The 27,389-nt window shown below is 37.8% G+C and overlaps 1 protein-coding gene across 10 annotated transcripts; it reads left to right on the top strand.

Annotated features, from left to right (window-relative positions):
- The first annotated feature begins 1,438 nt into the window (after positions 1-1,438).
- SSX2IP (SSX family member 2 interacting protein) lies at positions 1,439-27,389 on the top strand. Of its 10 annotated transcripts, XM_063344500.1 has the most exons (16): positions 1,682-1,829; positions 2,161-2,281; positions 3,332-3,528; positions 10,440-10,573; positions 11,196-11,362; positions 11,562-11,762; positions 13,524-13,634; positions 14,832-14,967; positions 16,211-16,286; positions 16,364-16,535; positions 19,857-20,007; positions 21,529-21,665; positions 22,104-22,277; positions 23,984-24,095; positions 26,106-26,226; positions 26,443-27,388. In XM_063344500.1, the coding sequence occupies exons 4-16, from the start codon at positions 10,531-10,533 to the stop codon at positions 26,516-26,518; spliced, it is 1,677 nt and encodes a 558-aa protein (XP_063200570.1). In that variant the 5' UTR covers positions 1,682-1,829; positions 2,161-2,281; positions 3,332-3,528; positions 10,440-10,530; the 3' UTR covers positions 26,519-27,388. The 10 variants fall into 10 exon arrangements, with proteins under 10 accessions (XP_063200569.1, XP_063200568.1, XP_063200570.1 ...); XM_063344499.1 differs by lacking the exons at positions 1,682-1,829; positions 3,332-3,528 and adding an exon at positions 1,439-1,457; XM_063344498.1 differs by lacking the exons at positions 1,682-1,829; positions 3,332-3,528 and adding an exon at positions 1,640-1,658.

Here is a 27,389-nt window from a genome sequence, read left to right as displayed (position 1 = left end):
CCCATAAATGAGAGAAATAGCCTTATGTCCAGTCTTGATGACAGGAGTATATTTCGTTTCTGGGAGTTTAATTTTGGGGAGAATTTTGAAAGGCTGATTTTGACCTTATTTGGCATTTTTCCATTCGCAAGCTGACCTTTGAAAACCAGGAATGTTGAATGACAAAGTAAGAGACGTAGGGAGGTTTATCGCAGCTATGTTTGTGGCAGGAAAACCTACAAGACCCATTTTCTTTTGCGATTCCATCCCTTGTTGCATGGAACAGAGCATCGCTCTGTCCACTTGGTGACCCTAACTATGACAATGCTAATGTAGGGCCTGTATCCTGTGTTACCACCTTCTTACACTGAAAACAGAGAAAACTAATCAAAATCTGCCAACTTTGGTCAATAACTGAATTTATGAAACCATATAATCTATTAAAAATAAATACTTTATATGCCAGTTGCTGCTATTTCTCTGTCATGGTGGCTTTCCAGTCAAAACAGCCATCCTGTCTACTGCCTCTTTTCTGACAGTAATTGTTTTGTTATTTCTTGACTTGGACTATAACACCCTAGCTTTTGACAAATTCGCAAAAATAATCCTCAGTCTCTTCACTTTGCTTGTGTTTAGATGTTTCTGATTATTTGCACTGAGTCCTCTAACAGGACACTCTCCTTAAAGCTAAATGTAAAGACATTATTGGATGAATAAAGGTAAGTTTACAGAGAATGCAGCTGAATATTCTTTAAAGACTCATTAGTCACTAGGAATTAAAATGCTTACTGTATTAAGAATGTCATTTTACTCAGCAGAACCTGTTCTGGTCACCTCATCTTTAAAAACAAAGCCAAAATAATGTTGCTAATATCGAAAATTGTTTATTAACCTGCAAAGAAATTAGGATGAAAATTTCAAATTATGAAAGGTAACATAAAGCCTGACCTCTTCTCCTGTACCAAAATATGAGAATAAAGAAATGTGAGATGTCAACAAACTTGCAGCAACATGCAGGATGGAGAATTAGATATTGCAGGTATGCATACATACGACTGCAGAATTTGATGTATTTGGGTATGAAGGCGGTAGGTATCAAGAAAAATCAATGAGGATGCCACTGAGTCAGTGAAGGCTGCTGTCTTACAAACCCCCAATAACGAAAATAATCAAATCCTATGGATCATGATTACTCAGTTAATTTTACTGAGTTCTATCGTGCAATTTTATTAAAAGCCTCATAAATTCAGTGAGGTAACGCTCGACAATTTAATTGATGTTCTCTGGGCAATAAGGCATGCGGGTGTCTTGGTGCTCCTCCACCACCCCTCACAGCCACACAGAGCTCTGCCAGATCCACCAGGTCTCCCCAGACAGAAGGTGGCATTTTTTTGTCACGCCCGGGCAAAAAACTTATTCTTGGTGAGTGCCAGGAATAAAACTTGTGACCCCCTCTGTCCTTCTGGCCCGGGCACTAGGTAAGGAGGCCTCTCCCAGCCCTCGGGACCTACCAACAGGTGCCAAACGCGGAGACAGATTATCCAGGGCCGTGCTCTCCCTCACCGGCGGGCCGAGGGCCGGTGGCGGAGCAGGTGCCGCCACAGCGCGGCCGCGCTGTGGCGGCACCTGCTCCGCCACCGGCCCTCGGCCCGCCGGGGCGGTGCAGGCCCTTGTTGAAGGTCTCCTAGCAACTGCTCGGCCTATGGCGGCGGCGCTGGGGCGGGGGTGTGCGGGCGAAGGGGGGTTGCTTAACCCCGCGGGGCCCGGCGAAGGGCCGGAGCGGTAGCGTCGGCAGCTGCGGGGCGCAGGAGCCGCCTCTCTCCTCCTCCACCTCCTGTGAGGCGAGGCGGGTAACGGGCGCCCGGCGGCCGTTGGCGAGGCGGGTAACGGGCGGCCGTTGGCCGGGGTCGGCGGGTAACAGGCGCCCGGCGGCCGTTGCTGGGGCGGGTAACGGGCGCCCCGCGGCCGTTGGTGAGGGGGGGACGCTGTGAGGGAGCTGGAGCGCGCCGCAGCGCTGAGGTACCGGGGCTTTGCGGGGCTCTGCCCGCCCGCCGCGGGTGTGGGAGCCCGGCCGAGGGGAACGGTGTTCCGGGGGGGGGGGGCTGCGTGCGGGGGGAAACCGTTCTGGCCCCGGCGATGTTGTGGATCTTGACACGTGCTCCTTCTCCGCCTGATCCGCAGGGACGAGGGAGAGCTGGGTTAGCGGCTTGGCTTTGCTGGCTGCTTCCCCCGCACTCCCCCACTGGAAGGCCCAGCGTTTTGTTGATCTCTGTGAAGCTACAAGCGTTGGATGCTCGAAGAGGTGAGAGCCGTAAAGCCTTCTCCTGAGTCAGTGAATTTGTGACTGCTCGGCTTCACGTGATGTAAGAGTAGAGGTTCCATAAAGGATTTTTGGCTTTTTTTTTTTTCATTTATTTTATTTAAAAATATTTTTGTCTTCATTTGCAGCAAAGCCCACTTCAATTTGAAGATCAAATCATACTGCATGATCAGCTTGTAGTATTACTGCATCCCCTATTTATGTAGAACACTCTGCTGCTTTCTGTGCTGTCAATGGAATAGTTACACAGGGCTCCATATGCTACAAAGGTATGACAGGAATTTCAGGGCAATGACTTCAAATAGGAGGCATGCGAAGTAAAACGTGAACGTATTGGGTAAATTTGAATAGTGAACTTAGAAAGGAGACCTAGAGAAATTATTTGATACCATTGATGGAGATTTCAGATTATAAATACTTGTGGGGAAGATGTTCTTTCTGTTTTTTTTTTCTGGGGGAAAGCTGTGGTACTAAAATGAGTTGTTATTTGGACTGGAGAGAGCATAGGAGAGGGTAACACCAGGCTCATTCGGGTCAATATGTTGTCTCTGGAAGTGGCTGGCAGCAGATACTAAGGAAAAGATCATAAGTATAGGTTGGTTGTCCAGCGATGCTTTTATCTGTGTATCCTCCCAGTATACTGCAGTCTGGAGCTGAAGGATTTCTGAGCAGAGGTTGTATCTCTCTTTTTAAATTTAATAGCTGCTGATGGACGTTTTTCAATGAATTGGAGCCAGTTTATATATTTAGCATTCACAGCACCTCATTGTGATGTGAGTCTGCAAGTTAACCATGTTTTATATGGAAAAAAACCAATGTTCTTGTTTTCCAGCTTTTGTGCTGAACGTTTCATTTCATTCTGCATAACTGTTGTGTTAAAAGAAGCAATGAATAATGATTTTCTGTACATTTGTCCTATTTCTTTAGCAGTTTTGTCTTCTAGCTGAAAAATCATAGCTTATTAGTTTCTTGTATGAAAATGTTGGTTGACCTTCTTGTACCATTTTCAGGTCTGTTCTGTCTTTTATACAGGGAAGGTTGTACCTGTGTGTGATATTTAAGCTGAAGAAGCTTAGCGTTCATACAGAGACGTTATGATGATCTCTTTTCTGTCCTCTGCTCCAATGTTCTGTTAACTGCCTGTGAGCTGTTACTTCCAGAAGACTAATCATAGTGACCCTGGGATCTCTTCCTGCATGATAATACCTAACTAGAGGCTGTTGTTTTAAGTAGGTAGCAGAGTTGTCTTTTCCATTGTGTTAGTTTGCATTTACGAACATGGAATTTCAACTGCTGATTTTTATCATCCATCTGCTTCATATAAGGACAACCTTCTGCAGTTCTTGTCGTTCACTCTGGGTGCTTATTTTTCAGAATAACTCTGTACCTTACGTGAGCTTTCTCACATACCTGCTCATCACCTTTTTAAATTTACTGAACAATACACATGCCTGCACAGCCCCCTCTGGGACTCTAAATTTTGTCTCTTTGGGACTTTCATATGGTATACTTTCATAGCCTCTCCTCACCCTTATTAAACTTATTCCTGCACTTTGCCCTTCCCCATCTATACAATAGGTCGTTAATAAATCCCCTGACATCTTAGTTTAAGAGCTTTTGGTAGGAAACCTTGTGAAAAGCTTTTTGGAAATGCAGTTATGCTGTCTTGTGCAGGTATGTTGGCTCATTCCCTCTCCCAGAGCACAGTGGCAGGCTTGTTACTGTTCCTTCCTTCCACAGAAGGTATACTGCTATTTCAGCAGTCCTGTTCGTAATTACTATGTCTGGTCTGTGACACTTCTGTTATGCTCGATAGAAACCTAGAATTTACAGGAGAACCATTCCTTGAATTTCATGGCAGTCTTCCGAGAAATTAGTTACAGTTACCATTCTTCCATTCTAAGTATAAACTTACAGGTTATATGCTACTTGAAACTTCTGAGTTTCATCATTTCTGAGATCTGGAATACTGGTTCTGGCTCTGCACAGTAAATATTACCAGCTTCAGGAATGAGTAAGATTGTGGTTTCGTTTGTTCTTTTTTTTTCTCTCTCTCTCTCTCCCCCCCCCCCCCCCCCCCAAGTTGTCTGCTTGCAGAGACAGTCAAGCTGTAAAGTTTGGCTAAAGCTGATCTCAGGAAAAGGAGGAGGAACTGCAGAAGACAGCTCCTGAGGTTTTCCTTTGGGTATCTGTGACGTGGGTAGGTTTGGTAGCAGAATGTTCTGTTCTAGCTATACGTAGTAAGAGGAGTACAATTTTGAAGATTAACAAAAATGGTGCTATTGTTTAGCAATAGGAAAACGCTAATGTGAAGATCCATAATGTTAGTTCAAAATGAGGTAGGGATTTGGGAGTCAGATGAAACATTTCCATGTGTTTCAATTTTTTCAGTGATTGCATTAACAGAATTTCAGTCATCTGTGTATGTAAAAGGTGTAGTTGAATCTTGAGGTAGTAGATCAGATTATATTCCTTGTAACCTGAGTGTTTGAGGTAAAGACCGTGGCAGAATAGTCATCGAACATTGAATTTTATCAGATGTGAGGTTATATTCTTGTGTGGTTATACATGTTGAGAAGATCAAATAAACACTTGTTTTCTTAAAACTCTTGATTATTTTTTTGTCTGTTTGCTTGTTTTTTAAGTAAAATTGAATGGAGAAATGTAGTTTAGATTTTTGGGGTATGATATGCTCAGAATGAAGTGTAGACTTAATACCTGCAGACTGGGTGGTTTGACTTGCCTTTTCATCTTACTTTTGAGAATACTGAGAAGTTTGGCTGGAAATCTGACATTACTTAAAGTTCCCATAGAATGTGGATAAGTGGCAGGATTCCCCCACCCCTGTTTTGCAGTTAGTAGAATAATGACTAAATTGTCACAATCTTACAAATGTCTGAAGAGAAATCTAGGGTGTGCTTTGATTGCAAGACCATAATTAAAATTACAATATTAAATTTTAGAGGAAGGAATTCTTTCAACTGTACAGTTACCACTGGATATGATTTGCATATTTTAGTACTAATTGTAAACTGTGTTATTAAAACAGCTGTAGAGAGAGAATAAGTGTCAAAACTCTAGGGAGGAAATGCATGGACTTTCATGGTGATTACATGAATTAAAACAAGTATATGCCTTATGACATCAGGAGTATATTTGTCAACCTACAATGTCATGATTGGAGTGTACCCTAAATTTACACAGACTGATGTGTCTTTGTGTCTATCCGGATAAAAGCCATCTGTGTGGCATCTGTGGATTACTAGACAAATGTAAAAGCTTTAAGCAGGTTCACGGTTCCTTTTGGGATGTAGTTTTAGTAGAAGGAATCCTATTGCCCTTGAAGCAAATGCTAACTACCCACCCTCCAATTTTACAAGTTGAAATATATACATGTCATAACTTGCAGTAGTATTTGAAAAATACAGAGAAGGAATATTTATCTGACAATTTCTGGTTGATACTGCCTTTTAAAACTTTTTTCCAAGATACTGCAATATTGGGGGCAGGTATAAACCACCTCTCCAAAAATTGCCTTTCCCTATCCTCGCTACCCTGGCAAAGGGGAAAAGTTTTCTGAGTTACCAGATACTGCATTTCCCATTTGTGTCACACCCTGTGGAGGTTAGAGACGACCAGATGGTGTAATATGATCACAGTGCTGTGACAAGCGATTCTCTTCTGATTGTCCGAGTGAGCTTTACAAACACAGTTATGACTACTCCTTTTCAAGTTTAAGCATGATGTTAAGAAATTCTAAGTATGCTGCATTGTGTAAAGTTTATAATCCTACTTCTTAGTGCTTGTGATCTTCGAGTTGTGTTATGGTCTGAACTCAGGCTCACTTAATCAGATTTCTATCTTGAATTTTAGCACATGCATTGTCAATCCCTCCTTGTCCCCCAAGATGCAAACCAATAATTTTAAGAACAGCTCCTGTAAGCTTTCTGTGTTTGTAAAATGTACCATTTTTGAAGTTTATCCTAAACTTGTTCTTGAAAGAAAGGTGTATTTGTTAATGAATCATGTAGGAGTTTGTGGAACTCTTCCTGTAGATTTTTGTCAAAATTCTCCACGTGCATTTCTAAGAATCAAATTCTGGTATGTTATTACCACGATGTCTTTTTTTCAGTTCATGGCGGTTTTTTTTGTACTTCACCGGTTCCAACAAGCACTTCAATGCCTTGGTTTGATTACTGCTTCCTTGATATTAATCAAGCTCTCTGTTATTTATTTTTTTTGGGGGGGGGTGTTTGGGATTTTTTGTTTCACTTTTAGATTTTTAGTTGCAGTGAGATGGCTCTGCCATTGAATTCATGCATGTGAAATTGGGTCCCAGAGGCTCATTTTTTGACAATCCACCTCGGTCTTGTCCACCCCAGGAATTTCTTGCTTGGGACAGAAAGTGACACTGCCAATTGCAGAATTTCATCTGGCGAGCATTGGCTCGTTACAGGTTTCTGGGGAAGTTATCGAACCTGTTGGTAAAGTGGCTACAACAAATCCCTGTGTAGAGATAATGGCCACAGAAAGAAAATCATTAAGTAGTTAAAGCAGTTTTGGCTGTTCAGTGTTCATTTTCTGTGCCACCCTCAGTCAGACCCAGCGAAACATCAAAATATGATTTTTTTTTTCTTTTTTTTTTTCTTCCTACTGCATGTTTTCCCAAGCAGGATTTGAGGGGGAAAGGGCAGAGGGGGAGAACCACAAACCCACAAAACCTTTCCACTATTTTTGTTTGGTTAAAGCCTTTATGTGTTAACTAGGATAGCCTAGGGAGATCCTTAAAGTACTATTCAGTCTTATGTATTATTTTATTATTCTTCCGTAATTACACAAAATACTGCTTTGGAGTTACACATTTCCCTCCTCTCTGTAATACATTCCCTGGTATGTTATGGTGGTTAAAGAGAGTGTTGTAGCATACTGAAGGTGAGGAGTCCCTTCTGAATACGGTATATCTAAATTAATTTTGCATCCACATTGCCTTAATCAGGAACATTCATCTTTAGCTCTTGCATAGTTCAGTGAGGCTATTTTGAGCCGTGTTGCTCCAGAGGAACTGACTAGACTGGGAAGGAAATGTATCTGATGGATCTTAATTGCTAGATAGCTTTAGAAGTCGTGGATAAGGTCTTGAACTGGCAGTAGGAGCCACGTGGAACTGATGAGATGATCTCAGCATGGGACTAAAGGCTTGTAGCATTTCCATTTGCAGCTGACATGGGATTGTCTCGTTTTGCACATCTGAGTTTAATTCTAAACACAGTATGTACAGATGATTCAAGTACAAAATGCTGACCACTTTCTGAAATGATTACTGCTTCAAAGCGACTGCACTTGTTTGATGACACATAACAATTTAAGATACCTCAGGTAATGGTTTAACAGTCAAAAGAAGTTCTTGAGTTTGGCACTTTACAAATCTTGAAATTGCTGAAGGTGGATTTTAATCTGATATATTAAACAGTGTGCAGTGTACTGCAGGTAGTCTTTTAAAGACAAAAGACTGTAGAGCTTTCAAGATAGATAATATGAATATAGTTGCATTACCTGGATGTTATTGTACTGGCTATGTGTTCTTGCTTTCTCTGTCTTCACTAGGCATCCTTATGAGGCTGATTTTGTGTGTTAATTTTCTTTGTGTCCTCTTGTTGGTGTACCTAAAAACAGTGTGCAACTAGAGAGTAAGAGAGTAGCCTTGATAAAGCATTTGCACTGAATTAATCTGCATGCGGCTTGCAGGGCTCAAATTTAGAGTAACATTGCATTGCCACACCTGGACTAGTCCTGTTTCTGCTTCCAGTCAAACATTGTTTGAGGTGATAGATGCTGTGTCAGAATAGTATTGTCAGTGTAGAGACACCTGTGGGTTGGTTGAGGGAATTCGGGTGATAAGATCTCATAATGGGTATGCAACCTTTTAAAGAATAAAAGCCAGTTTGCTTGGAAGTAACAGCATATCTGAAACATGAGTAGTATTTTTGTGGACTTTCCAGCGGTCCTTAATGGAGTTTGTGTGTCTTGAGTTTCCTAGCAATCTTTTGAAACACCTATTAGAATGCCAGATTGCAATGCCAGTAATGAGAATATACTTGTAGCTCAATTTGCCTTCTTTTTTCCCCTACATTTGCACGTCTCTCTATCTGATGGATCCAGCAGAAAGGAAATTAACATGTAAGAAGTGTGTCCTCTTAATCCTTAGCTTGACTTTGAATTCCGTTTTTAAAAGCACAATTGTTTTGGATGGGTGGGCAAAATAAAGATTTCCTTGCAGATTTCTATTAGGAAGTCAGTTCTTGTCTTTAGAATCTGGACCTTCACTTTGTTCATTTCTGGACATTTTAGTTTCATGGGGTGGAAAAAAAATTGAAAAATGCACATTAATGAATACGGTCAGGAAACCCCATTTTTTTTAAACAAGAACAGCCACTAGATTGTTGCTTTGACTGTTTTCTTGCTGTCTTACATGTACTTTAGTAGTTGCTGCAAGCTTTCAACTCAGATGAAGAATAACTGTATACCTTTTTTTTTTTTTCCCCCAAGTAAATTTATGAACCTGAAGAAATATTCATCAAGCTGGATATTTTATTTTCTAGTGCTGAGCATTCCATAATATCGCTGCGCAACAGTATGATCTCTTAAAGACTTGGTGTTACTTTGGGCGCTGTGTTCTGCGCTTTGAAACGTTGATAAGGATTCTTAGTGTCTCTATTCTTACGGATAACAGAGCACACTTCCCTTCCCTCTCCCTTACCTTCTTTTGTCCCCCCAAATGGTAGCTTTTTCCACAGTGATAAAAATACGAGGGTTTGGTGTCAGAAACTTAGAATTGCTTATCCAGAGTGTGCTTATTGGAACATTAGTGGAGTGGGAGGAGTTTAGAGGAAAACACCCTTGTGCTCCAAAAGTCTACAGAGTCCATCTAAAACTGACTTGAGACTTTGTTCCAAAGTGTTCATTGAAACAAGGGGGCTGCCTCTTCTGTGAGGTGGAAAGTTTGTTTCGCTGAACTGGCATTGTTCACATAACAGCTGACAGGTTACGCTCTCCAAATCTTAAGCATCCGAGCTAGATTTTAAGTTTCCAGCAGTGTGGTTAACTCTAATGCTATTACGTGCCTTCATACTGAGCGCTGGAGGTAGGGTGAGGGCACAATGGGTTTGTTCTTTCTTAACGAGTGTGTGACTTTCCTTTGGTTTCCAGAGGGCCAATGCTGTACTGAGTGGCTGTGCCAACAGGGCAAGGCTTCTCCTATTTGTTTTTTTTAACAATTTTAGAGATTCTGCAAAGAAGCAAGCAACTCGCCAGGGAAAGGCAATATTACTAAATATATAAGTCTTTATCAGGGAGTGTTATGACAGGACACAGGGTAATGACCTCAAACTGAAAGAGGGTAGATACAGATTGGATATCAGGAAGAAATTCTTTCCTGTCAGGGTGGTGAGGCACTGGAACAGGTTGCCCAGGGAAGTTGTCAATGCCCCATCCCTGGAAGTGTTCCAGGCCAGGCTGGATGGGGCTTTGAGCAGCCTGGTCTAGTGGGAGGTGTCCCTGCCCATGGCAGGGGGGTTGGAACTGGATGATCTTTCAGGTCCCTTCCAACCCAAACCATTCTGTGTGTGTAAGTTAAATTTAAATGGCTAAATGTTCGTTAGAGAAGTTCCTTTGCACTCTCTCTGCCAATATATCTTCTCTAGAGTTTTTATTATCCTTCTTTTTAAGTAATAATCCCATTCAGATTTATGTTAAAACTTCACATAAGTTTATCTTAATAATAACTGCTTCCTGGTTATATGACAAGAAAATATTTAATATTTGGCTTGCTGCATTTTCTCTGATGTACATCAACAGAAAACAACCAGTTATCTGCAGTGTGAGTCTCTTATTTTCATGTGTGCGTGGCATTTTAGCTTTAGTTAATGGTTTACAAGACTTAGTTAAGTTTAAGGCTAACTAAATACAGATAGCTGCATCATTTTTACAGCATAATATTTGCTGCACTTACTGTGTTCTAAATGCTGTGTAAAGTAGAGAAATTTTGTGTGGCTCAAGTCCAATAGTCACTCTCCTGTGTCTGCTTTAATCTTCTAGCTGTATTAACTGCTATTGTTAATCTAAAATGCTCTTGCTATTTTAGGAGATGCCTACGTAACGCACATTGCCGGCAATTGTACTAAATACTTCACTGCTGAACCAGTTGCTCAGGTACCCTGCCTGTCTTTGTTGCTATGGGAGATTGGAAGACTATTACTGTGCCAGTGCTATCATCAGGTAAATCAGTAATATTTTGAATTTAGTGGATTCGCTAACTTTACCAGTGATGTTATAGCTGCTAAAGAGAGAGAGACTGGATTTTAGTGCCTGGCACATTTGCCTAATTAAGCAAAATATTAAATAATATGTAGTACATACAGTGCTTTATTTTGGATTAAGTCCGCACAGAAATGCTACTGTAAAATATTGTCCTTTCACATGTTTATAAAGGTTCTAAGACTTTTTAATCACACTTTTCATGATATCTTGCATTTTCAGAGATTTCTTTACTTGTTCACTGTTCTTTTGCCTTGTAAATTGATTACAAATTTATTAAATGAGTAAATGTTTCTTGCCCACATCTACCTAGTGGAAGAGTAAATTGCAGCATGAGTAAAATTTGAAAGATATAGTACCTTAAAATGTTATTGAGTCTTTAAGTCTTCAGTGTAAGCTTATCCTTTTTTTTTTATTGTGAATTGTTTAATGTATGTCATTCTAGATGAAACTTGAAACTCTAGAATTGTAAATTTCTGTTAATACTAATTTGAATAGTTAGGGATTTGATTTATTTTTTTTGGTATATGGTGTGTCCTAAACTATTATCTCTGATTTGTTTCTTTATGTTTTTAACTTTTAGATAGCAAAAATATTTTTCAATATACCTCAGAAAAAAAGATGTCTGCCCCAAGCATGAACTCACAAGTGCTACGCTTGCCACTGCCTTCATCCAAAAACATGCACAGCTTTTTCAGTGCCTTCTGCACAGAAGAGAATTTTGAGCAGAGTATATCCTATCTCAATAGGGTAAGCCAGATCTTGTTTATTGGAGGATGTGTGAAGGTGATATTAAATCAATGCTCAGAAGCCAAAGTTGATGGGGAATAGGATTCCCCCCCTTCCTCACCCCCCATCTCCTGCCCCCCACCTGATTGTTTCTCTCTTTTGGAGAATTGTGAGAGATTGATCCAGTTACTTATTTTCCCCCTCCTTATTTTTTTGCCAGGAACTGACAACGTTGGGGTTTCCTTCTATTTATGCGGAGTCCAAAGGAAAAGAATTAAATTTAATATCTATCATAAATTGCATGAATGAATTGCTTGTACGGCAGCACAAGAACCTTCGAGCTCAGGAAGAAGTAGAAGTGCAACATCTGAAACTGAGTAGTGATATGGACCACTTACAGAACTGCTATGCTAAATTAAAGGTAGAAACCAAGATAATTCCACCAATATTATTCTGCACTTACATTTAATAGATACTGTACATGCTTAACAGTGAGTGCTTTTTTTGGTTTTCTCCACAGTACTAATCTGCAGTTGTAGTTTTATGTGCATTTTGGATTTTTTTGAAGTCTTTTTCTAGTTGAAAGTTTCGACTGGGAGTGTTAATGCATGCTGTGAACGAAAATGTTAAACATCTCGTATCATTCAGTATCACTTAAAAGGCTATGCCCAGCTCTAAAAGACAAAGTCCCAATACAATTGTAACCTGTAAAAAGTGTAGGTAGCACTTCCAGTGTGTGTCATAGGGTTATTGTCAGTCTTTCTCTATATCTGTACCTTTTCCATGTTGGAGTTTTTGTTGGTTGTTTCTTTTCTGTTGTTGTTGGATTCCTTGGATAGCCGATTAGAAAGTCTTTTTGTAAGAACTGCTCAGAAGCTGTTGTCAAAACTGAAGTTATTAAGCTTTGTTTTATCACAGGATAAATACACGCACAAGGCCAACCACTATGAAGTAGCTGGTATGTTGGAAGTTCACAGCCTGTGCTACTTCATGAATACTTGTATGTGCAGTTATATTAGAAGAGTGGTGTCTTTCCCTTGATTCTATCAAGAAAATAAAAATTTAAAAAAAATAATATTTCAATACATGATTCGTAGCCTTTTAGGTTTGCTTTTCAGTAGGGTAGGCCAGCACTATCTCCTTGACAAATGCTGCTGTAGATACTCAAAACCATAGTAGTCCTTCTTCTGAGATAAGTCATCCATGTAGAAGCATTTAGATGTGGCATTATAAATCGTGTGATCATGTGTAACTGCACTCATTTTAGTACAAACGCTATATAATGTTAGGTTCCAGAACGCTCCAGTTACTTTCCCTGGACAAATGGCTTTAAGGTGAGGGGAGAAAAACTTAGTACTACTTCAATGCCAGGGCATTTAATTTAGCTGTCAGCTTGTAAGGTTTCTCATGTAAATTCTTTGACATACCATGCAGCAATCCTCTTAGGTTCCACTATTGTATTACCTATATTCCAATGTGGTTTGCTGGAAGTTCTTGTTCCTTAAATATCTCTAAGCATTTGTAACTCGCTACACATACGAAGAAAAAGAGCTTGTATGTAGTGTTTGACTCTGTCACTTAAGTTGGCAATTTCAGGTTTGTTTGAGTCTCATTTGTGGAAAAAGATTATTAAAGTAATGGTTTTGCATAATCTGTTACTATGAGATCATCTGTCTAGCCTTACTCTGTATATGTGAAATGTCCCATTTGCTTTGCTGTGGTCACAGTCTGCATATCTGTGTTAATTGTTCCCTTGATTATTAAACAGAAACATTTCAGTAAAACTGTAGTACCAAATTCATACAGGTTGCTTAGTATCTGTCTCACTCTAACAGTATAAATATGCTTACAGAGTCCTGACTGTAATAACTGTAATAAGTAGTAACTGTGTAAGATAATATCTGTTAAATACCAAGCCGGGTTTTTGTTTCTTTTGAGCAGGAGTGTTTCTTGTACTGGAGAATCATACTTCTTGCTCCAGAAAACAGAACTAACTTGTCACTGAGAAGGCAAGATCATGCCCAAAACATCAGAGATCAAATATATAGGCAAACTTAGCCCAAGTGGGGTGGTTTGGCAGTTTGATTTGCGTGGTTTGTTGTTTCATGTTTTGTTTTGGTTTTTTTTTTTAATCCTTTGCTATTAATTCTTATTGATACTGAGCTATCAACATTTCTTCTAGGAACAGTTGGAATTATCTAAAAGGGAAATAGTTGGACTTCAGGAAAGAGACAGACAACTGCAAAGCAAGAACAGAAATTTGCACCAGTTACTTAAAAATGAAAAGGATGAAGTGAGTTGTCTTGTAGAGTAACACATCCTTACATAGATATTCAATAATATGTTCGTTTTTTTTTTTTACAAGGAGTCTTGTAATTGTTCACTTTGAATGTTTGTTGTTGGCAAATGTTGCCTTTAATCAAAATGAAATTAGCATGTAACATATGGATAAATAGGTTCTGTAAGGGATAGGCTCAAGTTGTAATAATAGTAGAGAGTACTGCAAAAATGCACATGTGCAGTTTTCTGAGGCTTTCTGCACTTTTGAGCATAGCTTTATCTTAGAATGTTTAAAAATATCAAGAAGCAGGAGGGGGCAACAGGATTCAGGCAGTCTTTCAAGTGTTTGTGTATAGAAGCTTTTCTTTTTTTGGTTACATTGTAGAGGAGAGCAAAAGATCAAAAAGAAGGGAGGTGAGGGGACACAATCTCATTAACTTGTGAGTCTTGAAAGAACCAAGATCAGAAAACGCTTTGGCTCTGCTTAGTTTGGGACTTGTTTCCGGTGTGCTCCTTACCCCCCGCCCTGTACTTTACATGGCTCCTGAGTTTTTGTGAGTGTTCTCTGTGTTCATAAACATTCATACAGTTAACAATCACAGCACTATCTGTATATAGTGAACAGCCTAATGTTCCATCTTAAAATATTGAATATGCTGTATGTTTCTAAGGTTAAATCAGGCTATTAAAAAAAAACCCCAACCACAGGTATTGATAGTACAGGACAAGAATGCGCTTTATGATATGTCTTAATGTTCTTTTAGATTAAATGGAATAGTCTGTCTTCCAGCATCCTGCTGCCCAAAAGAAGAGGAGTTTATTATTTTTTTAGTGTAAACCTAACAGGCATACTTCAGACTAAAACTAGATCCTCAACATTAGTTACTGAAACCAAAAATGTCTTTCTCTGTTCAATAAAGGCAATAAAGAAGGCTACATGAATTGCCAGAACATGAGTTTAGTTGTACTTCAGAGGAACTATACTACTACAATATGTTGGTTTCTGCAGAAAATAAATTAAATCCCCTGAGATAAGTCTGAGGTCAGAATCCATGGGTTGGGAGAGTTCTCCTGATTACTGTTTTCACTTCCTCTCACCACAAATACAGTTTAGAAGTGTCATTTTGCTTCACGTGTTTTAATTTTCTGAAGAAATTTATGTGTTTATGCTTTAATTGAAAAAACACAGTTTTTGTGGGGTTGCTTTTAGGTACAGAAGTTGCAGAACATAATTTCAAGTAGAGCTACGCAGTACAATCATGATATGAAGAGGAAAGAGAGAGAATATAACAAATTAAAGGAACGCTTACATCAGTTAGTCATGAATAAAAGGGACAAAAAGATAGGTAAGTAGCTCTGAATCTTACTACAGCAAAATAGCATATTGTGTATGATAAAAACGCTTAAATTTGGTTCTGGGTGTCTTTAACGTCAATATGGCCCTCCTTGTAGATTTTTTTTATTTAGATGCTAGAATGTTACAAAAAAGGTGTAATATTTCATGTCAGCTGACTGTGTAAGGCTAATAAACTTTTATATTTTATTCCATAAGATTGTTTGCCAAGCACAAACCAGATGGAGATCTTTACAAAATGAGTGTTTTTTACTAAGGAGAATTATTTGGAATCTGTTCCTAAGCTAGAGCTGTCTCTCCTCCACTTTCTTGCTACTGCTACCATCAGAAGACTTTGGATAGTGTCATAAGCACTGTATTATGTCCACCACTCCCAGAACACTCAGTTGTTTGCCAATTCTAGTGCATGTTGTATTTTAGTGAGTTGGTTAGTTAATAAACCAGAAGAAAACTATTCATGTTGTTGCCAAGTTGGTTTTCTGCTGATTTAGTTTTCTGAAAGTGCTTATGGGTAAGCCAAACCAGGTGTAGCAGGAACACCTATTTTGGCTGCAGAAAGTCTTTAGGTATCAGCTCAGTAATCTCTAGAAGTCTTACCCAGAGGTCAGCAAAACTTACTTGCAACATGTTCTTGACTGGAGTTGGCTAGTACTAGTTTAAATATCAGTGAGGTCAAAATAACTGGGTTTTAAATCTAGTTACTGTTTGCTTGTTAGCTAACTAGAATTGAGCTTGGACCAATAATCTGTATTGATGTGTTGGTTTTGTTGGGGGTGGGTGTGTGTGATTTTTTTTTTATTTTTTTTTTTTTTTCCCCTCAAACATGGACAGAGTTTCTTTGTTTTGAGGAACACCTTGTGAAACATCAGGAAGTTGCTTACTGTAAACTGCAGGTAAAACTGGCATTATTGCCAGAAGAGAGGTTAGAGTTGATACACCATTGATACAAAGGTTGAAATAGGGATGAAGGTGTCATTAAGAAATGCATAAAAAAGATAAGATAGGAGGAGAACACATCCCTCCATTAGTTTGCAAACACAAAAATTATCTTATTTCCTTGACTACCTTATTCTTACTTTAAGCAGGGCAATGTGATTTCATATGGCTCTAAAGATTGAGGGGGATGTTTGGGTACTGTGGTCTCTTGACAATAACTACATGTAAATGTGATGTCATCTGAATATTTATATATTTGCATGTTGTTTCACGCTTTGAAATATCCTTTTCGTTTGTAGCTATGGAAGTTCTAAATTATGTTGGTAGAGCTGATGGGAAGAGAGGTGCATGGAGGACTGATAAGACAGAAGCCAGGTAGTTGTCTTAGAACAACATTAATTGAAGCGTATATTATGGCTGTTATGTTGTTACTGTAAGATTTCTTCTTCCAGAAATGAAGAAGAAATGTACAAAGTTCTGTTAAGTGATTACGAACAACGCCAAAAACAGCTTTTAGTGGAAAATGCTGAGCTGAAAAAAGTTCTTCAGCAAATGAAGAAAGAGATTATTTCACTTCTCCCACCACAGAAACAGAAACCTAAAGAAAGGTCTGAAGATGGGCCAGTAAGTATTCTTCAGTTAAAATTAAAACTGTGTGGTAGTTTGGTATAGTGCTGGAGTAATTTGATCATTTAAAAAAAGAAAACTTCATGTGAGACTTGGCAGTGGATTGCACATCCTGTGCTGTGCTTGAAATCCATCCATGTTTAAATGTTCTACTGTCTGAGAACAATACCCAGTCTATTCTTCCTAGTCAGTCAATGGAAAGCTTGAAAGTATAATTTGAATGAATTTTAAATGCAGTAGCTACCTGTATGTAATTCTATGTAACAATGCATTTTGGGTTTTGTCTGCCTTCCATACTAAGATGTTGATGCAAGCTTTCAAGGTGCTTATGCAAAAAAACAGGCTTCCCATGGAATCCATGGGGGTGGAGGAAAAGTAATTAGGATGTGCCCCTATAAAACATGGGTTAGAGTAGCTGTTAGTTCCTTTTACAGGGCTGCCGTTATGTTCAAGGACAATGATTGATTTCCAAGTAAAATGGTTTGTGAGGTTTTTTTGTTTGTTTATTTCCAGGTTTTAAGTATTTCTTTGTTTTCACAGGATATTTTATTTTTGTGAAACAGTACACTGCATATTTGTTGTTTTATCCAGAGTTTGTTTATTCGTTTTGCTGATTCCCTGCTGGAAGTTGCAGTTCTGTTTTGATGTCAGAGTGAAGCGGGGAATAATCTAGAACGTTAACTGAGCTTTCACTTAGCAATAAGAATGTCCCTGAGCATAAGAAAGAGTTGAAATACAGAAAGCATTCATAAAGGCTAGATTCTAGGAAGCATTCAAGATTGGTGTACCAGTAATAGGAGATTAAGGGTACTCTACAGAACAAAGTATGAAGCATTTTCTATTACAGTGAATAGTACACATTGGGACGTAAGAATATGTGTAGATGGAGCCTCGCAGTGTGTGCTGTTTCTGTGGAATCTAGTACTTGCCATTTCAGAAGGTCTGCTGTCCTGCTGAAGTTGCCCTTCTGCTTCCTTTATTTCTGAGCCATTTCAGGTGCATTTGTCCAGCCCCAGAATGCGCTGTGTAGAACAACACTAGAGACTCTGGCCAGTACTTTGTAAGATGTAAATAAACTCTTCTTAACTTCACTGGATGACTTGCCCCCTCTACTACACAGAATGACTCCTATGTGTGTTTAGTGAAGTAGTCAGTAATATGCAGTGTGTTAACTTAAAAGTTCATCATGTAGGAAATTAGTAGATCTAATTCTTACTACAGCTTGGCAACAAGAAGTTGATCTTCAGTAATGGCTGTTGGATATAATTTATAGTATAAAACGTAATTGGTTGCCAGTTCTATAAATGGTCCTTTGGCTTTTAGGATTCCAGTGAGGCCAGGAGGATTTGGCACAAACTTGAGTACACTGATGAGAATCCAGCTGTGGAATGGGGTCTTTATGAACTTGTGCATTGAAACGAACTTGAGGAAAAATTGAGATTTACTGCTCTGAAATTCACCGTTCTTGGGTGATTAGACAAGTATTTCTTAACTATTGTAGCATTCATAGACTACTAAGAAAATATTAAGACCCTGCAATGAAACTTCTGATTAGCTGTCTTCTAATAGTACTAATTAACCAAATTAAGCAGAACAACTAGTTACAGACAATAGTAATTTCTAGTAGTTGAATAAAATAGAAGTACTTACTAGCTGCAAGTCTCAAGTGGAGGTGTTTCAGCCGGGTTGTGTAGGGTGATGTAGGATTTTTGGTTTGTTGGGGTTTTTTTGTTGTTTCGGTTTGGTTTTTTCCCTATCGAATCTATTTCATGCCTTCTCTAATTTCATGCCATTCTAGAATTGGGGATATTTTTTGTCATGATAGGAATATTGCTTAGGTTTTTTGCATTTGTCAAATTAATATAAACAGGAAAAATTTTGACAAAAATATGATTTTGCAGAAAATTATTAATAATTTATTATAGTTATAATAAAATAATTATCTCTTTATAATTTTATTCTATTGTAATAAAATTATATTTATAATAAAATAGGTAAAAACACAATGTGCGTTTTGCATGGATTAATTTTTTATTTAGAAGTACTGGTTTATTTTGTGAATATCTGAAAATATATTTCTACTTTAAAACATTGCATCTGATAGTTCATGCTCGTTTGTGACTCTCTTAACATTTTGGTATGACATCTAAACTCTTATTCAATTCCTTGCAGAATCAAAAAAAACCCTCAAACATTAAATTTCTACTTAGAAAAGCTATTTCGTATTGATTCATAAAAGGAAACATACACCTTGGAGTGTGGCAGCTAGTGATGTTGTAGCATCACTTATCACTTTGCTTCCCATCTCAAAGTAACAGCCATGAAACCAGCCAGACTGTCATATTAGCATAGCACTATCCAGAGGCCTACTCCAGACTGGGCTTTCATTGTGTTAACATATATGAATATAAGTAAAGGATTAAGAGGTTTCTTTTTGAAGTGAGATAAAACTCTTTTAAAAAAAATAAATAAAAAGCAAAAAAAACCCCATCCCAAACCAAAAACCTGCTTTTTTTTTTTTTTTTTTTTTTAGCTGTTGTTTTACTCCTTAAGATCTCCTGTGATCCAGGTTTGAAACAAAGAGCTTACTGTATATGTAAATTAATTACTTTGATGCCTTTGAACTTCTTGGTTTTGTACTTCCCATCCGACTTTCCTTCTCTACTTTTTCATAAAGAGGGCTGTATAGAATGGTTTAGATGCTTGAGAAGAGTGGAGTATTCATGCCAGATATTCAAACAGCTGTAGCTTTTCAATTTAAATCTACTCAATTGTCCTGGTCTAGTCTTCTCTTGACCATTTAGACTTTTATATCTTCCAGATAGCATTCAGGTTTGATGTTTGAACCATAGTATAGTGCTAGTTCCACTGTACCTTCAGTGTATTGTGGGGTTTTTGTTATCATGGAGAAAAATAAGGCAGGAATAAATTACTTAATTCTTAACAAGAGAAAATATTTGTCTTAAATCCTGTTCATGCTGCATAGTGAGTTAAAGGGCAGCTACTGCGTATGTTTGACAGCAGAACTCAGCAGTCTGAGCTTTTCTAGCTTGAAGATGTGTGAGAGTGAGTCTTGCTACACTCTCTCTGTGGTGGAGTTCTGGGCACTGCAAGGTGACTTCTGTCTCTTCAGCATCAGGCCATCAGGGAACTGAACTCCCTGACAGACAAATTTCCCTGCATGTAAAAATCTTCCCTGTATGTAAGGGGTTTCCTTCTCTTCAGTAAACTAAACCTATATACATATTTAAATAAACAAACACATGTATTTGGAGTGGTGGGGTGGCTTGCAGCAGACTTTTGTTTCTGCTTCAACAGGTGCTGTCAGACCTGGAGGAAGATATCGGAGAGTTAAATAAAGAGAATATGTGGGAACTGTCTTGTGAAACTGTGCGAGAGCAGCTTACCAACAGCATTAGAAAACAATGGAGAATGTTGAAAAATCATGTTGAGAAGCTGGATAACCAAGGTGATGTTTAACTGTATTACACGTTAATACAAAATGCTACTGATAATTCCACTTGGTATGCTTTTAGGTTTTACTTTACTGACTGTCTAAGATAAAAGAAAGCTAAAATGGAAGGAATTGTCACCTGGCAGACTTCCTGAAAGGGCTTGTGATTGGCATTTTTCCGTGTGAGTTTTAATAGTAGGTAGTTAGGGAAGCAATTGCATACAAAGCCTGTTATCGTGAGAAAGTACATGATTATAGTTTGACAAACTAAACAACTTTTTGAAGAAATAATTATTTTTCTTTTGAAAGCATATGCTTTCAATGTAGTAGTATTTGTTGCCTTTCCTCACCTTTTTGAGATTTTCAAGTAATGCAGATGTAACAACTTGAAGAAGTTGAATGAATGAATATGTAAATCCTTCTCAAGAGTCTAGGCTTGCTGCATCTATACCTCTGAGGCTGCTTGTAGCATTCTAGAGTGAACTGGCTGATGGTATGGTGCTGGACTCTCCTCATTTCCAGCTGTTAAACAGCATTAAAAGACAGCTAAAAATATATAAAATTCTTTCCTAGTATTATTTTCCCATGCAAGCAAATGCTGCTGCTACCACAGGGATCTTTGCAGTCAAAAATAAGGCTGAGAAGGTCACGCATGCAGTTGCGAATAAAAGAGCAGATGGTCTATGAGAATATGTTTATATCATAGAAAGAATTTTAGGAACACTTGTTCTGAGTAATACTTGATTTGGTGTAACTAACTGAAGAAATAGTTGTAAGCATCAGGAAAAATGTTTTAAGTATTTGCTGTTTTCTTGGAGTCACTTTTTTGTTTTCTGGATTTATAGAGATGACCATAGTCTCGTCCTTCAGGACTCGTATAATTTTCTAACACTGGCATCAGGAGATCACAACTTTGCTAATTACATATTGCTTTATTTAATTTCATGTGTAGCTATCACAGTGATTGTAATTATACAAAATACATTTTATTTCTCTCTAATTCATTCCCTTACTGGGATGAAAATACGCACACAATGTTCTGTTACCTCTGTTTCTCCTTCACAGGACTTGAAGGAAAAGGCTTTCTTTTTATGTCTGTGATAAATATAGTTACTGTCATATTTTTATGAACACACAAGCCCTTCAAAAATGGTCTCAGAAGAATAGGCTAACAGTATGTCAGTGAAAAGAAGCCTTCGGTTGTCTTAATTTTTTTCATTTAAAGAACTGCTGAAACAAGTGGGGTTTTTTTGTGTGACAGTTGTATTGCAGTGCAGATGCTTGGTTTACTTTAGGGAATGTGAAACAGCTATGTTTTCATCGCCTTTTTTTTTTCCTGAACCAGATTTTATGCATAATTACATGTGTAGCACCAATTCTGGATCTTTTGTCTCCGATAAAAGTGCTTTTGAATACACTGTGTATCTGTCTTTCAGGATGAGACAAATACAGCAAAACCTTTTGCTCTTGCTATGAGTCCTTGATGTGAGAGATTTTTTTGTTTTGTTTTTAAGTAGCTTTTCCCCCCCCCCTTAGTGTCACGTGTACATTCAGGAGCTTTGAATGAAAAAGATGTCATTTCAAGAGAAGACCATGAGCTGCAAACTGAAAAGCTAGAGTTAGAGATTCAGCAATGTAAAGAAATGATCAAAACCCAGCAACAGCTCTTACAGGTAGTACGCTTTTATTTTTCTTATTTTTCTCAACTGAATCTAAGTTTTTTTTGTTCTCTAATGTGATGCTTTTCTCACCTCTGAGCCTTTCCCCATTTTTTGATAATGCTTTTTAAATAAAGTATTTTAATGGTTGGTCCAAGTACAGGTATACTAGTAAGTTGGTTAGTAATTTAATGAGTTTGTAATCCTAGTAGGAATAATTTTGGGGAATAAACAAAGGTGAGGAGTGCTGATGTAGTCAGCTGCCTGAACAAGGACGTTTTACTTGTCATCTGAAACTCTGACCTCATCAGCCACCGACTTGATACTTACTATGTTGTTTCCATATTAAACTTAAACCATTTTTCTGATAAAACTGAACCTGTGGAAATACTGCACCTCTCAACAGTCACTCACAAATTAATGTTTGTGTCTTTTGTTGCTTTATATCTGCAGCAGCAGCTTATGTCTCCGTGTGACGATGACACCACTCTATTACTACAGGACTGCTATTTGTTGGAAGAAAGAGAGCGTCTTCAGGAAGAATGGACACTATTTCGAGAACAAAAAAAGAATTTTGAGAAGGAACGAAGAAGTTTTACAGAAGCTGCTATTAGATTAGGACTTGAGGTATTCGAAAAGTGGAAAGGTGTTAGAAAAGGGAACTCCTATGGAAGATGAGTTACGGTTGTTAAGTAGTTTTACTGTTATATATGCTAAAGTGCAGCCATCCAACAATATCTTCTTTTGCTAACATCTATAGAGAAAGATCATTCTCATACTGTATGAAACGTATCTTTGGTCATAGTAGGAGACCCTTCTGTTGGCTTTTCAAAAAAAAGAGTTTTTTGTGTGTATTGGAAAATACAGTTGCTGCAACTGGAATGACCATTTCAGCTTTTGAAATACCTAAGTAATTCCAAAAATCGGTCCAATTTTTCACTAAATCCTTTATTAGATGTTGCTTAAGTTTGGTTTCCTACAACAGCAAGCCCTGTGCAAATTTCGGTCAGATTGAGCTGCAGGATTGAATTCTCAAGGGTACTCGATTCCTAACCTTTTGTGAAAACCAATGACTATTGCAGAAACCCAAAGTAATTGCTGCCTTCCCCTTAGTAGAGTGATTATCTGTTCTGTTCTCGTAGTTAGGCTGGCTAGTAAGCATGCATACTGGAAGGCAGTCAGGGTAGACGTGTCTCTAAATGAGCTCTAGCGTATGTGTCCTTTGCAGGGACAAGTTTAGCAGGGAAGGGAAGTCATGATGGAGACAGATGACTGAGCTAGATGGACAACTTGTCTGACAAAACAGCTGATTTTTTTCTTATGCTGTAAAATTTATTATAAGGAACATAAAATACTTTAGATTTTACTTGAGATACTGGCACAGTAGGTCACACTGTGACAAATAACGACAAAGATCACTACATATAGATATGTATTCTTCAACTTTTTCATCTAATTTTATTTGCATTTTAATGAGTTTGTGAATTTCATGTTGGACCTTGAATTCAGCTTTAAAAGTCTTGAGTGATAATAAATGATAATTGTTAGTCCTGAACATTTCTGGAACATTGCAGCATAAGCATAATTACCCGTGCTTCCGCTTGTTGAAATGCTTAAGTATGAAAAGGGATGCTGTAAGCTTTGTAGGTGTTTGTCGAAGTTTGCATTGGAGTTTGGCTTGCTCTATTTTCTACTGACATAGTAGAAATATTTTTATATAATGGGGAAGGATGTCCAGTTTCACTGATGGGTTTTGGAGATGAAATAGCTTGTTGCTTGATTCGAGAGCCATTGGATCTTTTGGAGATTGTCTTTTAGCCATTATTTTCCTTTTCTGTGCTCAGAGTGATGGGAAAGTCAAACAACCCCTTTCGTTCTGCCCCAGTTTTGGATGGAAGTAATCAGTGCTATTTTCAATGTCGCTTTTATCTGTTTAGGAGAAGGCTCAGGGTTGAGGTTTAAGCAGTAATCCTTATTGGCAGCTGCCCAGAAATGAGGGCTACCTCCAAGAGGTGCCACACTGAGGGAGAAGGGTAGCATGGGAGGCAGAGGTAGGAGATTGTGCCACTGGAGTGGAGAACAGTAAAACGAAAGGATTAGTCAGACTTCTCTGAAACAAACCATGGCCTTGGGCTTGTAAATAAATACCTCCTCAGCTAATCCTTGTTGGATTCAAAAGCTTGCTCACATGGCTTTAATTCTGTGTTAAATTGCTGGCTCTCCTTAATTACGTGGACATGGACTTCTGCTTTCTTAGGTAGAATAGCATCAATCTAATGTGAACGAAGTTTGATCCTGCGGTCATATGTGTAAACTGTCATTTCTTTTCCTAGAGAAAGGCATTTGAAGAAGATAGAGGAGCATGGCTGAAGCAACAGTTCTTAAGTATGTCTACTGATTACAAGCACTCTGAAAATGTGACAACTCCAAGTGCCTTCTTAGGAAGCAAGTATTTGGTTCAAATTACATTCTTGTAATGTGTTTCTCTTTCCCACTTTCAACTAGAAGATGCAAATATGAACAAAACTATTAAAACCCCAAAATTTCCCAAGACAAATTTTACCAGATATCTGTATGCCTCTACCTGTCAGGGCAACTGATAGTTCAAAATCTCCTTTTAAAAAGGGAGTTGTGATAACTCCCTCCCTAATAGTTACTTATATAATTAATTTATATTTGTGAAGTAATCTGGTGAATGTCAAGTACCTGACAGCACAGCTGTTGAGAATGGGAAACTCTTAGAATTACTAAATTAAATTAAATTATATGTGAGCATATTAATTGCTAAGGCAGTTGAAGAAATCATGGCCTATGGAGATCTGTATAGATCAGAAACAAGTTTTCGAACAGGAGCATCATAGTGTAGAGATGGCAGCATTAATTATTTGAGAGGAGGTAATATTAAATGTGCATACACATACATATTCAGTAAAAAAAGAATCCTTTGGAAAAAGAAAAAGTGAAAAGAGCATAATGATAATGAAAATAAAGTTGAGTATTAAACAATTGAATTTTAAGATTAAAATCTTCATAAAGGAATAACTTATTCAGAAAAGATAATGAAAATATATGACGTATAGTATTGTTTTTATTGAAAGTATTTTTTACTTCCTTTCTTCTCTGATTTTTTTCTTTCAAGTTGGTAAGTTTATTTCCCATCCCTTCATGCCTGAATGTGCATGTGCAGTGTTTTGATCTTCACCACTGAGTCTTCAGTACTTTCTAAGGGGGTGGGGTGAGACAAAAACAAGGGATGGGGTGGGGGAAGTAACAACAATCTCTGTTAAATAGATTCTTGTTGTGGCAGCCAACATTTAAAGATAAGTCTGAAACACCTGGCAAGTAAAGATAGCTTGTATTTGTATTCTTGTTAGATAAAGTAGCCTGCCTTGTGTTCTGCGTTCTCCTTGTTTCTCCTCTGTGCAATTCCTGTAGTGCTTCTGTAGGTGTGAAATGAAATGACCTTCCACAGCAGGAAAACTTTTAGGAACAGAATTGAGATTGGCTGTTGCTCATGAAGAATGACATGATTTGGTGATCTGTGAGCAATTTGATATCTGCTTAACATTCATTGTACACAGAAGCTTTTGATTTGTAATTGCCTTTTCCCAAATTCTAGTGTTTCTGGATGTGTATTAATGACATATTTTCTCTTCTAAATGGCATTCTTCAATCTTATATATCCTAATATTAAGCTACTGGATAACAGTAATAAAAACAAAAATATGTCTGCCACACAGAGGATGATACTCCGTTTGGATATTTCTCCACAGGTTATCATTAAAACTGTTTTCATGTTAAATTTTCCTTTTTCACGACGCTTGTCCAAAAGCTCTTAATTCTGTAGGGCTGTGATGAATACTGTAGAATACAGAATCATCCTGTTCTTTTCCACTTCATATGAAAGCTTTGAAATCTAAATGTGAGGAAGAGTTAGTGGGGTTTGACTTGGCCCTGCCAAGTTTGGCTGTGTCTTTGTATTGACTTCACTGGTGGTTAAGCTCATATAAATGCTAAGGCATCTAACTTACTGCTTTTAATTTTCTTTCCTATACTCTGGCAAGTTTGCAAGTTCTATTATTGGTGTTAATTGCTATATATGCATGCTGGAGAGGTTTTTACTTAAGGAGTAAAAAAGCTTTATCAATTGTAAAGTGAGAAACTTTACATTTGAGTGACTTTATACTCGACTTCAATATGATTACTTGCAGCAGTGATTGTGTATGTAAATGCCTCATTTTCAAATTTAGAATCCTAATTTTAACATAATTTCATTCAATAGCATTAAGTGTACCTATAAACTTTTATCACAGAGCTATAACAAAAGGTTTATTATTATAGACATGCTGTAAGACGTTTGGTGTGGGTTTCTTAAAGCAAAAGATGTAAAGAAGCAAGTCCTTCAAATGTTCTCAGTTGCATTGTAGTTTAACTGATGAAATATGTATCTCTTAGGTTCTGACCAAGACAATCGATTAGTGAAATCTACATCTCAGCAAAGAAAACCTCACTGCACGTTGAGTGGTCCTGTTTCAGCAGAACCTTGCCAGACATCTCAGTATATTATACGTAACAGGTATCTGAAATGATGTCGCAGATGGTTATTTTTATAGTGCTAAACTCTACGTAGAGCACAAAGACTAAGTTGTGATAACTTACAGAAAGCCTAATCTAAGACTTATGATTGCTATGTAGCAAAACATATTAAACATTGTATCATAAAAACAATATTGTGATTCTATCTGAAGCGTAATTTATTTGCGTTGTAAAATTCTCTTTTTCCTGGTTCCAGTGCTGCATCGAAAAAAGCTGCTGGAGATAGCAAGCCAAATCAGTGGGTGGAAAGTGACAAAGAAGAAACAGAGTAATGCACAAAGTCGTGGGAAGGCTCCGGAGTTGGCACTCTGCTATGTAGAAACTTGCACATAGAACAACTGCCTTAGACTTCCTAGGGTTGCCTGCTGGGGTTTTTGTTAGAGATTAGTTCATAAAGCTATCATTCTCAAGTGAAAGAGAATGCTGTGAGTTTGATCATTCTTCTAGAGAATTATGTGGTGATCTGAATTGTGGCGTGTGTGTGTATGTGCGTGCACATGGCTTTTATTTTTTTAGACCATTTTTTGCCTCTCTTTCTTGCAACTCTTGAAAGAAGATAATTTAAAAAATATATAAAAGCTTTGATATTTTTCTAGTAACACAAGCTCTGAGTCTGTGAATGAAGCAATGGTCTGAAACTTTGACTGTAACGAAATATTGGATCGTAATGTTACCTTTCGTCACAGGCAGAAATAGCACTTTTAGAAATGGTTTAATTATTGGAAACATTCATTTATGTCTCAAGTGTAACTAGCATTAAAACTTCTTTTGCCTCAACTTGAATGTACAGTATACTGTAGATTTTTAACAAAACAGGTTCTATATTTATTAAGTTGTGTGATTTGAAAATACCTCTTTGATATTTCAGATGACTTAAAGTGCAAAATCTTTATATATTTGTAAATAGACAAAGTGATTATGCTGAGAAACCATGAAATGAAACACATGCATACATGATATTATTTTACATGGCATTTTAAATTGTTTTATAGTGATACTCAGTTTACAAATGCATTAGGACTTTCAGTGGTTCAGTCAGGAACCGCATTATTTCAAATGTGAACAATAAACGTGTAATTTTATTCTAAGAAACCCTGGTTCTGTGATTTGTGTGCGTTAAACTTCTAAGCTGTCGTGGTTGTA

Source organism: Chroicocephalus ridibundus, chromosome 8 (genome assembly GCF_963924245.1).
Source record: "Chroicocephalus ridibundus chromosome 8, bChrRid1.1, whole genome shotgun sequence".
NCBI lineage: Eukaryota > Metazoa > Chordata > Aves > Charadriiformes > Laridae > Chroicocephalus > Chroicocephalus ridibundus.
Note: the sequence above shows the minus strand (reverse complement) of the source record. Positions and strands in the feature narration are given on the sequence as shown.

What these genes read in the sequence shown, in the direction of transcription:
- SSX2IP (XM_063344499.1), top strand. Translation starts at nt 10,531, where the DNA reads ATGGGAGATTGGAAGACTATTACTGTGCCAGTGCTATCATCAG. An exon ending in ACTGCTATGCTAAATTAAAG is followed by an intron (nt 11,763 to 13,523) that starts GTAGAAACCAAG and finishes CATTTCTTCTAG; the next exon opens with GAACAGTTGGAATTATCTAA. An exon ending in TAAAAGGGACAAAAAGATAG is followed by an intron (nt 14,968 to 16,210) that starts GTAAGTAGCTCT and finishes TTTCGTTTGTAG; the next exon opens with CTATGGAAGTTCTAAATTAT.